A 13,561-nucleotide genomic window follows, 5' to 3' on the forward strand; every position below is an offset into this window, starting at 1 on the left:
AATGATGTCAAAAGAAGCCTGAACTGTCTACAGAAACATGTAGAAAAGCCCACGGTTGTACCTGAACAGAAACTTTCTTTTCTGTAAAATAATATCTCTTTCCATTTTTAGAAAATACGTTTTTTAAGTGAACATGTGTAATGCTTTTCAAAGAGATTCATTTAACCTATGCCTAGCCCACTTCTCTTGGAAAGAAATGAACAAGCAAAAAATGCTAGAGTATGGGTTTATATCTATATATAATGTAAGCGATAATTTGCATTCTCAAATGTTTACATTTGCAGCTTTTAAATCTTTTAATTAAAGTATAGTTGACATACAATATTATATTAGTTTCAGGTGCACAACATAGTGACTCGACATTTATCTATCTTACCATGATCACCATGATCAACCCAAAGGTCATGAGGCGCAGTGAGTTGGAGTTTGGCTAATTTTGAGTTTCTTCATTCTGAGGGAGGAGTAAATTACTGTGCCGGTGATTTGGACTTAGCCTCTATAGGTCAACATGTCATTCCTGTGTGATGTAGTAACACCCACAAAATAATGAAAACCATTTTTAGTGGCATGAACAGTTCTTCTAAAAGAAAACCAACTACTAGTTTTGGTGATGGAAATAAAGAAAACGTTAAAGGACCTCCACTATAAGTCTGAGAGAGATAAGGAATGAAAAGCTGAATTCCAAGGTGACTTGGATATATGGTGTTGACTTAGATAACTTTAGACATATGTTGTGGAATTCATCAGGTGCTTGATACAGAAACCACAAAACATACTTCATTGAATTATTTCTGGGAATGCTCCACTCAAGGCAAAAATGGGCTTTCAAGTGAGGAAAAAAATAAGTAAAAGCAGAAAATGTGGTTAACTTGTGGTCTGGGGACATGCTCAAGGAACACATGTCTTTCTGTGACAATGTGGCTCAAGTCAAAGCCAGGAGATAGTGCAAACATTTCAGGGAAGCAACAGGCAGAGAGAACGGCTTTAGAACAAACCGTTATTCTGAGTAAAGACTGTTCTTGGAGGTGATTTTTGTTATTGTTAACAGGAAAATCAGTAGCAGTAGACCACACTATACCAATGCTTACAGAAGACAAAGGTTAGAGGCCAAAGAGAGAAAAAAAAGTGTTCAGTGTAGATAAAATATATCTTCACTGCAAAGAACTTGCTTTGCAAATATCCATATCCAAGGGTAAGATGGGATGTTCAGACTCATAGCGATCAAGAATAGACTGGCTCTTCTACTTGGGGAAATATACCAGTTTGATTAAGTGAGATTTGCTCTATTGTTAACTATTAAGGGGAAAAATTATGAATCTTTTAAATACATGGTCATTTATTTGTATAATAAAAAATTAATGTATAATGTAATATAGTTTACTAATATAGCCTCAAATTTATTTTAGTGACCAAAATATTAAATTTTTTTGTTCTACATTTAATTCTATGAATGCAAGTACTTGAAAGACCACATAAAGAATGCTTTATTATATTTTAGCTATTGTACATGATAGGCAAAGAAGGAAATACATCATATTGGAGTTTGGCAAAGATGGTGAATGTCAAGGGCCAACCACAGGCTTATGAAGAACAGAAAGAAGTGCTGTGTGATTTATAATTCTGAGAGTCCAGGAAAGAGTAATGATAGAGAATGGCCAAAAACAAAAAAAAAGTACCACCCTCAGCAAATCTTCACTTACTTCCACATTTTGTTTTAATATGAGTCCACTAATGCTTAGAAAAAATACTGCCTCCATCAGTTTAGCTGATAATCTTTAAAAGAATAATTTTTCAGTGAAATATGTGGAATTCCTGCCTAAATATAAAGACTAAAAAATGTTTTTCTTTGAAAGGAAGCAATGATTACACAGCTTATTTTATTCTTAAAATATGATCTATTTAGTTTTTTTGTGTATGTGTTTTATTATTTAAGTCATCCCTGATACTTTATTTTTTTTATAAAATAAAAAATATATATTTAGCTTAATTTATAACATCCTATGTAATAAAAGCCTAATATGCTAAGTGTCCGGTCAACCAGTCAGCCACTCAACCAATCAAAGCGTAATATGTTTATGATATGCTAAGGCCTTTCAACTGCTCACTATGATGTGCACTGACCACCAGGGGGCAGGCGCTCCAACCAGTAGGTTAGCTTGCTGCTGGGGTCCGGCTGATCTGGGACTAAGCGAGATGGGCCTGACATGCCCTGGAGCTCTCCTGCTGTCCCTCCCTGGCCCCAGTTGTGCACTAGTGGGGTCCCTCAGCCTGACCTGTGCCCTCTTGCAATCTGGGACCCCTCAGGGGATGTCGGAGAGCCAGTCTCGGCTCAATTCCACAGGCCAGGCCGAGGGACCCCACTGGTGCACAAATTCGTGCACCTGGCCTCTAGTGTTCGTGCACCTGGCCTCTAGTGTGTCATATAATGAAATATATATGCAGCCATTTAAAATGATAATGCAATCCCATTTTTTTATTTTCTCCCTAGTTTCCTCTGCCATAGAAGATGTAGCTACAAATATATTGCTACAAGAGACGTCTGAGATTTTGCTGCCTATGTTTTCTTCTAGGATTTTTATGGTTTCACAACTTACATTTAAGTCTTTTATCCATTTTGAGTTTATTCTTGTGTATGGTGTAAGTTGGTGGTCTAGTTTCATTTTTTTTGCATGTACCTGTCCAACTTTCCCAACACCATTTATTGAAGAGACTGTCTTGACTCCATTGTATGCTCTTGCCTCTTTAGTCAAATATTAATTGAGTGTAATGGCTTGGGTCCATTTCTGGGGTCTCTGTTCTGTTCCTTGATCAATATGCCTGTTCTTGTGCCAGTACCAGGCTGTTTTGATTACAGTGGCTTTGTAGTATAACTTGTTATCTGATATTGTGATACCTTCAATTTTGTTCTTCTTTCTCAAGATTGCTATTGCTATTCAGGGTCTTTTTTGGTTCCATATAAATTTTTGGAGTATTTGTTCTAGAGCTGTGAAATATGCCATTGGTGTCTTAATAGGGATTGCATTGAATCTATAGATTGTTTTGGGTAGTATGGACATTTTAATTATGTTAATTCTACCAATCCATGAACGCAGTATATTCTTTCACTTGTTAATATCTTCCTCTATCTCTTTTTTTCAGTGTCCTGTAGCTTTCTGAGTACAAGTCTCTTACCTTCTTGGTTAAGTTTATTCCTAAGTATCTTAATTTTTTGTTGCAATGGTAAATAGGTGTTTTGTTTTTTTGTTTTGTTTTTTTAGTTTCTCTTTCTGAGAATTCATTATTGGTGTATAAAAATGCCATAGATTTCTGTTAATTTTGTATCCTGCTACATTAAAATTAAAAGCTCTGAACAGCAAAATAAACCATCAACAAAATGAAAAGGAAGCCCGCTCTATGGGAGAACATATTTGGCGATGATACATCTGATAATATCCAAAATATGTAAGGGACTCATACAACTTAACAAGAGAAAGACAAACAATCTAATTAAAAAATGGACAAAGGATCTAAATAGACGTTTCTCCAAACTGGACATACAGATGGTTAAGAGATATATGAAAAAAATGCTCAAAGTCACAGATCATCAGAGACATGCAAATTAAAATGATAATGAGGTATCACCTCATTGACTACCATCAACAAATGACAAGTGCTGGTGAGGATGTGGAGAAAAGGGAATCCTAGTACACTTCTGGTAGGAATACAGATTGGTATGGAAAACAGTATGGAGTTTCCTCAAAAAATTAAATATGGAACTACCATTTGACCCAGTGATCCCACTTCTAGGAATATATCCTAAGAAACCCAAAACACCAATCAGAAAGAATGTATGCACCCCTATGTTCATAGAAGCACAATTTACTAAGATTACATGCTAAGATCTTGGAACAGTCCAAGTACCCATCACTAGATGAGTGGATAAAAAAGCTGTGGTACATTTACACCATGGAATACTATGCAGCAGTAAAAAAAGAAGGATCTCTTACCCTTTGAGACAGCATGAAAGGAACTGGAGAGTATTTTGCTAAGCGAAATAAGCTGGTCAGAGAAAGACCAGTATCATATGATCTCAATTATATGTGGAATCTAATGAACAAAATAAACTGATGAACAAAATAGATCCGGAGACACAGAAGCATGAAACAGACTGTGGAATCTCAGAGGGAAGGCGGGGTTGGATGGGTGGGTGGGAAGAGATCAACCAAAGAACTTGTGTGAATATATGCATAACCCATGGACAAAGACAATAGGGTGGTGAATGCCTGTGGAGGAGGGAGAGGGGGTGGGGGTGAGCTAGAAGGGGTCAATAGGGGGGAAAGGGGACATATTTCAACAATAAATATTAAAAAATAAAATGACAATGCATATTTGCATTGTTAACATTGGATGATTCCCATGATAATGCTCTTATGTGAAAAAATGCAAGTGACATATGTAGTATAAAAATATATGTTTGGGTACATATAAAAATGTTAATGATGTTATCTCTAGGTAATGAAATGATATTGTTTTCCACTTTTTTAACTTTGCATATTATCTAATTTTTTAAACTGAAATCATGTTACTTGATAATAAAAAAGTATAGGTGTTTTCAGTTTTAAAAAATAAACTGGTGTCTAGGAAAAATGTGTTCCTACTTCTTAGAGGGTAGCAGGCTAAAATATTCAATATAAAGTAGTTACACTTGTTTTATAGATCTATTTAAGCAACTATGTAACTTTAATAATTAGGTAGTGGTGGCATTTGCTTTTGCAGAAGGTTAATATATTAAAAGCAAATACTTTTAAATGATTGATATTAAATAAGTAGGCTATTAAACTTGGGGGTCTGAATTCCTTGTTTTGAGGACTGTAAATAGTTCCGTTTCTAATACTGAATTGCGTAGTTCAGCGATGTTTTGGGAGCCAGCTCATATAGGCTATCAGAGCCAATTGTTTAATTTTCAAATAATTTTCCTGCCAATTGATGTCACACTGGTAGCATAAAATGTGCCGTGCGATGATGGGGCTTTCATAGTATTAAAATTGCAAACATTGTAAATCAAGATCTCTCTCTTTTTTAAATGCAGAGAACTGGTTGTTAAACATGTACCAGCACACCACTGGTCTAGTACCTAAGACTTTATGAAATGTTTTTGTAAAATATATCCTTAATAATTAAGATTTTATTTGACAAAAGCAAGTGAATTGAATGAACTTTCAAAAAAGGTTGTGAGCACTCTTAAGTTACTTTCTACAAAGAGAATGAAGAATGCTCTTTGCTTTAAGATAGACACACTCTCTCCATTATATACAGAAAATTCATTTTTAGTAAGATTTATTATAAATCATTGTGCTTTCTTACATTTATGTTTTTACTATTTACAGTCGAATAGTTCAATCAGAGATTTTAATCTTTCTAACAAACATACTTATAAATCCTTTGGAGCATGATTTCTGTTGCTCTGACAATGAACCTTTTCCTAGAGTTTAGAGTATGTACATGATTCCAAAACAAAACAAGATTGTGCATGTTTTGTTTTTACAAGATTTGATTTAGATCATTTGTAACCATTCAATGATTTTGATTTTATTTAACATATTCTTATAAGTGATAGCACTCATATTACATAACTCAGACACATTGTATACCAGTAAACCATTTTGATTATTCTCAGTTGCAAAATGGCAGGGTCAGAATATAAAACATATCCATATTCATTCTCTTTGTAAAAAAGAAAGGCATTAAAATCTGCAATAAAACTCAACAGAGGTGTCACTTACAGTCTATAACATTTATAACTGGGTTTTGTTGTCATGGGCATTATAGACAGAGGAATAACTAAAGAAAACAAGAAATATCTGAAGATGTAATTTGTTCCAATAATGAATGTAATCTAATAGACATATTTAGGGTCAAATCAAGAAATAAAAAATCCCTAATGTAAGACAAATTGGTAAAGATGCACTTCACCAGAATAGATTATTTCATTAAAATATGTTAAACAGGGTAAAGAAAGTTAGAATTTAGGCACTGTTTTTACTTTAAACCCTGAAGGTAAGGTTTCAGAGTTTAGAGCTCAGCCAAGTATTATTGATTAATTAACTGACTAAAAATAATTAACTTTAAGTTTATTGTAATACAGAATATCCTGAATATGAACAATAAAAAGTATGAACTTGAAAGCATTACTTTAATATTTCATTATACAAATGACTACAGCATATAAAGTATAATGAACATCAATTGATGTCAGTTAAGTCATAATAATTTACATTAAAATCAATATTAAAATATACCTTTAGCTTATGCTCTTTTCTGTTGATTATGACAGCTGTAATCTGTTGGTCCATAAAAATTAGAATAGTACACAGCAAAGCTGGAATAATAGCAGCTATTACTGTCCACCATGGATTTGGACCTACAGGTGTAACAAACCAGCCACGATCATCTCTGGTGGGCTGTGAAAAATAAAAGAATTCACATAGTAATGAGTTAGATTAATGAACATCTAATCAAATTAAATTTTACAGATGCTACCAGGAAAACCCTAATTATAAACTGATATGCTGACTGAATAATACTAATGTTTACATTAATAATAATAATAATGAATAACACTTATGTTTACAAAGCACTTTGCAAACATAAGTGTTATTCATTAACACTAATGAATAACACAGCACCATTCTAAGTACTTTAAATATTTTAACATTTTTTCCTTGGCAACAGATAAGGAGGTACAGATTAAAAAACTGAGACAGAGAGAGATCCAATAAATTGCTCAAGATCCCAAAGCTAGTAAGTGCTGGAGACAGGATTTGAACTCTGACTGACTGGCTCAAAAATCTATGTTCTTAATCAATATCTATATTAGCTAAAATAATATTTACCATTTCCAGTTGTCAAATTTATTTATATATATTGAAATATATTCATATTTACAAATACATTTATCTTTACAGTTGACAACTGTGTGTAACCTTATTTTAGATGTATGCACAGGCCATTATCTGAAAACAGCAAAAAGACAATTGGTGAATCAGGGGCTCAGGGAAGGGTTCTAAACATGGGTGGTGCCCGAGATGAATCCCAAAGGAAGTCTTTTTGACAATAATTCTATGAGGAAGTCCATAGCTCTGTTTGATAGATAAGAAAATCAAGTTTAAGGAACTCAACCAGGGTCACAATCTTAGTAACATGGTCAGAATTCTGTTTCAGACCTATTTTTGTTTTAAGTACTATTCACTGGGCAATTCTGCATCAAGATAATGCATTTCCCTTAGTTTCAAAATGCTTCCTTAACTCTTAGGAGTGTTATATGTAGATATTTCAACTGGCAAAATTGACAGGAAATATTTTCAAGTGGCCTCCAGGATTCTATTTCTGTGGTTCCTAATTGTTTAAACAGTAGACCAAAGTTTTAGTCCTGCTATGGGTATTTTACTAATCTATATCTTTATATTTTCATCAAAACCCCAAGTTCTCGGTTTCTAGCCATTATCTAAGTGAAGATTTGGTCTACAGAGATGAAGAGATAAATAGAAAATGCTGTAAGTTCACCTTGAAAACACTTGGTACTTGTAGTTTTGGAGATGGGATCCCAGTGGCATAGTCAATTAAAACCATACACAGAATTGTAAGGAAGACAGCAAAGTCACTCACTATGGATCGAACCTAAAAATAATGAAAACATTTGTCACTTGAAGAAATTATAAATAGACAGGAATACTCAGGAACATAATCTTTCTTTGAAAAAACTTTATGACATAACATTACAATATTATATGCTATGCATACTAGAATATTATTATTAGCTCTGTCAGAACCTGAATGTATATTTATGTAACTATCATTAAGATGGATAATATCCTGTTATACATAATTATTAATAACGAACTACAATGTTCGCTAATGACTAATTACTAAAATCTTGTGGCATTCATTTCCCTTATGCACCTTACACGCAGGCGCACCATTTCTCTCCACTAATACTAGCAGCGAATATTTTAGCAGCCGATTGCCATGTCATTAGTCTTGTACTGACTTATTTGGTGTGCGCAACAGGAAATATTTCATTTTCAGAGAACAATAAAAATAGGTTTATTTGCATTACGCTTACTAATTTGTGTAGTTATTCAGTGTCTGGTAAGTTAATGTTCAAGAAAAAATATTAATTTTTATTAAAATGTTCTATTATGTTAACGATTACTCATTTATTTCAGCCCTTTGTATTCAGCATGTCTCTATCGAAATAAACCTGTTTCTATGAAAATTGAAAAAAAAAAAGATGGATACACACGCAACCTTTCCAGAAAGAGACACTGTGAAATACCTGTAATGGTTATTGTGCTATTTTAACTTTTATTTAAAATCTAAGTTTATTATGCAACTAAGTGCGTGAATATTTAGAACATAGAATAAGGTTGCAAGGCCAGAATTTGGCTACATTTTAGGACTCTTTCTCACACAGGCAACATTTTAATATGATAAACCTAAAGCACCATAAAATAAAATCCTCATTTTTATTGAAGAAGCATAATATTTTAGTTAGTATATCTGGGATATCGGAATGGCAGCAAGGAATGTGCACAACAGAGTAGAAAAAATGAAAAGTTCTGTGCAAGCCAGTTTTAAAGCCATCTCATATATAAAGCCATCTTTCAGCAAAAATCCTAATACAATGATCAACAAGATCTGGCTTCTTTATTAGGATGACTTTATGAGACACACAAAAATATAGGAGATTATTGTTTCAAGTTACAAATATAAATTTAATCAAATTAAACTTTCAAGGGAAAGAAATAAACCTTCCACCTTACAGAAGGAGGCGACAAAAACCGAAGTTTTCTGCAGAAGAAACAGTTCTTGAAACATTTTCCCAGGGTGGAATTTTTATTATAATCATCAGCTCGTCCTTAAAAAGCTTGTTTTCTTGTTTTCTATTGGCTGAGTCAGACATTATAGGTGTTACTTTGCAGTGTTAAATATTGAACTAAGCTGTGTCTCTGTTTACTTTCCTTTCCAAATATGCAGATGCAAACGTGGTGGGTTAGGGGGAGGGACTGACACTTTGAAATGTAAGAGAATAGTATTCCAATGGGCTTTGCAGGGGCTCTCCCAGTTAGAGTGTGGCAGTGGCTCCAAGGAGGTATCTGTCAGGCTGGAATAGTTCCCACCGTTCACTGAAGGGAGTGACAATCACTGCTGCAGTGTGTGCTTTCAGTTTCCAAAAGCGGAAGTGGGAAAGTGGGAGCTAATCTTTGGGATTTGAAGGAGAGAAGCCTGGAGTTCATGTGCACTTCCAGCTCCTGTCTCAAAACGCTTTTCCTTCACCTCCCTCCTCTGCCACCTCCACTCCTAACCTGGCAGCCTGCTCACACAAAAGCTTTTCTTTTTTTCTCAAAACATGTATGCCTTCATAACCTGCTTTGTGTAGCTTTATGTTTTAATCCAGAAAACTGTAGTCTAAGTACCTTGGTTGGAAAATAGCGGCTAGTCTTGAACTGCTTCAGGGTGGCTGACATAGTCACTGTGGAAAAGAACAGGATCACGGACCAAAACAGAACATCTGGGACGTACGGGTGCTCGTGGCCGCAGGCTCGTCCCACATACTCTCCGTGCAATGACTTGCATTCCTGCCAGAGGAAGTAAAACACACGGAGCTTTTAAGAAAAAATGGGCACAGTCCCCTCCGACGTCCAGCATCTGAGGTCAGCTGCCGTGGAGATGCTGCAGCTCTGCCTCTGTGGCCCTCACAGTGATTTACCAGCACACTACGCCCCACAACTTCTATCAGGACAGGTTCGGGAGTGAGAAATATCAAAGGCTTATGTGAAATTCGAACAGAAACCACTTTTAAAATTTTGGCCTTTTTCAAATTAAATTTAAATCTATAAAATTAATTGATTTACCAATAATATGTATTTAAGCTTATATCAACTAAGTTCCTAAGAGCACATTTATTGAAATTTGACATACTTCATAGTGAGTGATTACTAGGTCAGACACTACGCCAAAACATTTAAATACATCATCTTATTTAATTTGCACATCAAGCCTATAAACTAGGTAGCTGTTATTACTTTGATTTCACTCCTGAGGAAACTGGGACAGAATTTAAGTAATTTGCTCTGATCTCACTGCTGCTGGTGGCAGCAGAGCTGTGATACAAATACAGTGTCCATGGTGGGAATATTATTACTTATTAAGGAAGGACAATGATTTTGTAAAATTATCTAATCCAAAAGCTACCAAAAAAGATGATAAAGGCAACAAGAAAACTATGTTATGTGATTACTGAAATGAAATTGTGAGTCAAAGATCGGGCCTGAACTGAGATCACACAACAACAACAACAAAAATGTTACTACATGAGCAAGACAGAGCTCATATTTACTATTATGACTTCTCTGTAGTCTTCCCCCCCCCCCGCCCCCCCTCCATATATTTTTATAAGGCCCTGGAGGATCATGTCTAATTACTGCCTTAGCCATGAGGTGGCAGCAAAGTCAAAAAAAAATTCCTTTCTCCAAGAAAAGCTGAGCACTTTAAACATTAATATTTTGAAATTGAAAATTTCCTTTTAAAATCATTGTGGTTTCTCTTATTTTATTTTAAAGATTAGATTACTAAAGTATTTATTTTTATTTTAAAACAGAGAAGATAATTGCTTAAATGAATCAGTGACTTGATCAATCCTTAAGATATTCTGGACCTGAACAGAAATGGAATTGTGCCATGGTACAGAGAGATTTTAAAGAAACATATGCACTGATGGATTGGTCAATAACACAGAATCCACCCACTGAACAATGCCTCGGGCCCTGGAGCCCTTGAATAGCAGAAAATAAATACCTTCAAAAGATTGTAGAATAAACCACAGACAGCTACACTGTTATTCAAAAAATAAACAACCAACCAGTAAATCTAGTTGGAGCAGCTACTCCTAAGGCTTGGCTTATGAAGAAATATTGTTAGTGTACCTTATAATTATCTGAAACAATTCTGTCCCCTCTTCTAATCTAACTGCAAATACCTTCCTTGCTAGCTAAGGCTGAATTCCAATTATCCATGTTAAGTTAATACAGAGCACAATAACTTGGCTAATTGAAAAACCAAAGAAAAATCCTCCAGGCCTTAATTATAGCTTTAATTTTCCTTTTCTCAAAACTCTGTAAAAATAAAGTTCCAAAAATAAATCCTTGCTTTTTTTTTTTTAGTTCCTTCTCTTGTCCTTGTTCAGAGATACTAGGAGAGCAATTACTAAGCCAAGTAATGGGTAAGCTGAGCGACTAAATATGAAGAGGAGCTACAAGCTCCACTGTAAACTCATTATCTATAGAGTTGTGATTTCTGCAGTCTTTCGTGCAGTTATAAAATGTTCCTTCGACTTGGCTGAGTCTTGCTCTCAATTCTTAAGAATGGAGCTGCCATTTGCTATTTCAAAGGGTTGTTTAACTGTCTTATAATCTATAATAAATTTACAATAGCTTGCTTAGGTACTTTAATTCAAAGTAAATTTGAAAAGGATATTTATTTGGGGAGGTACAGAATATTAATATTTTAAAAAGTATAATCTACTAAATTCTACATTTATTTTCTGGTTTATGTTAACTGTTCCTCACCCCCCCCCCCCAACACACACACACACACACACACACACACACACACACACACACACACTTCTACATCTATATCCTGAGATATAGAAATGAAAACCAAATCTAAATCCTGTTCTTTTAGTTTGAGTCTAACACATGCTTTCACTTACAAAATAAAATTTAAAAAAAATGCTCGTTGCCAAACTCATTTCTACTAATTATCCTTCACATACATCCTAAGTATTAATAATTTTATAAGTTAGTAAAAATCAAGTTTGATAAAATAAGAAGTTGAAGTTGGCATCAGTGTCCTGCCCCTTAAATATGCTAGCTAAATATGTTATTCTGGCACTGAGACTATTAACCAATTGCAAGTTAAATGCTTGTGAATATTTTAAACCTTACCTAAGAACTCCTTATAATGGCTGATTTTGAGATACTGCTAAAAATACATATAACAAAAGAAACCTAACTATTCCAGCTTGCCATAAAAGACTTGTATTAAGCATTATTCACAACAGCCAAGATACAGAAATAACCTAAGTGTCTGCCAAAGAACTAATGGATGAAGAAAATGTGGTATAAATATGCAATTGGATGTTATTCACCCTTAAAATAAGAAGGAAATCCTGCTATCTGCAAGAACATAAATGAACCTGGAAGACATTATGCTAAATGAAATAAGCCAGAAAAAAACAAACACTGCATGATTTCACTTAAATGTGGAATTAAAAAAAAGTCACTCATAGAAGCAGAGTACAATGGTGGTTACCAAAGGCTGGGGTGGGGGGGGGGGGGAGAGAAGGGAAATAAGGAAATATTGCGTCAAAGGGTCCAAAGTTTCAGTTATGTGGAATGAGTAAGTTCTGAAGATCTAACCCACAGCATAGTGGCTGTACTTAATAATAGTGTATTACATAGTTGAAATTTACTAAGAGTATATTTTAATTGTGCTCACCTAAAAAGGCAACTATGTGATGGATTGGTATGTTAATTAGCTTGATTGTGATAATCATCTCATGATGCATACATGTAATCAAAACATTATGTTGTATACCTTAAATATGTATAATTTTTATCAACTATACCTCAATAAAGGTGGAAAATAAACAAAAACAAGTCATGTTAAATAGTAAATCTGTGATATGGGACTATCTTTTAAAATAATCATTGAATATTTATGGAACACTCACTATGCATATAGCAGTTTGGGAAAATCACAGAAAGCTAAAGTTCTTTGCCCTTTGTGAATTCGCAATGTAAAACTATAATTTGTGAGGTATGTAAAATGTAATTTTAAAAAATCTGTCAAATGAACAACGTATAAAATAATGTTATATTATTATTTTTACAAAGTAGTTATAAAAGCCATTAGTACAAAACTTTATTAGTAAAATGCTTTTACTAATTTGTGATTATCCTTTAAAAAAACAACACCGGTATAACAATTAAGACAAAAAAATTTCAATGGTCTTCATTAACATAAAAATTACAAATTTTTTTCATTATGTAGCAATTCCCTTTGGTGATAAAGGTTATTTCTGGTCAAGATTAGCAATTATTCAATTTCAAAAGCAGCTTTTAACTAATGACAAATAATATGAAAATTTATGCCAGAATGTTAACACCTAGTTCAGGACTTTGAAACAACAGCAAAATGCTGGATATGCTTTGATTGCAAAATACTGTTCACTTATACTCTGCTTGACTCTAAAGCAGTGGTTCTGAACCTTGGCTTCTCATAGAGGAACCCGGGAGTGTTTTTGCTTCTATAAAGGGCCACGGCGAAGATTAGAGGTGGAGGAACAAAAAACTGCTAATAATACAAAAATAAGGGAAGCCACTTCCCCATAACGGTCTGGGATGGAAACGTAGCCAAGGGTGGGCAGATTGTTTAAGCCGCGATCGATTCAGAGGTACACCCGAGCCAATTTGAACAAGAAAAAGGGAAGACGAAAAGTCTTAGCCAAGAGAGAGAA

The 13,561-nt window shown here is 34.3% G+C and overlaps 1 protein-coding gene across 1 annotated transcript in view; it reads right to left on the bottom strand.

Moving 5' to 3' along the window:
- Positions 1-13,561, bottom strand: part of SLC4A10 (solute carrier family 4 member 10) — a 168,646-nt gene that overhangs the window by 34,053 nt on the left and 121,032 nt on the right. The window contains exons 17-19 of the mRNA XM_023743605.1: positions 9,456-9,617; positions 7,543-7,656; positions 6,279-6,440 (exon numbers count right to left, since the gene is read on the bottom strand). Coding sequence (XP_023599373.1) covers positions 6,279-6,440; positions 7,543-7,656; positions 9,456-9,617 — 438 coding nt within the window. The remainder of the gene's footprint in view (positions 1-6,278; positions 6,441-7,542; positions 7,657-9,455; positions 9,618-13,561) is intronic.

The sequence above is a fragment of the Myotis lucifugus genome, unplaced genomic scaffold, assembly GCF_000147115.1.
Source record: "Myotis lucifugus unplaced genomic scaffold, Myoluc2.0 scaffold_5, whole genome shotgun sequence".
Classification (NCBI taxonomy): Eukaryota; Metazoa; Chordata; class Mammalia; order Chiroptera; family Vespertilionidae; genus Myotis; species Myotis lucifugus.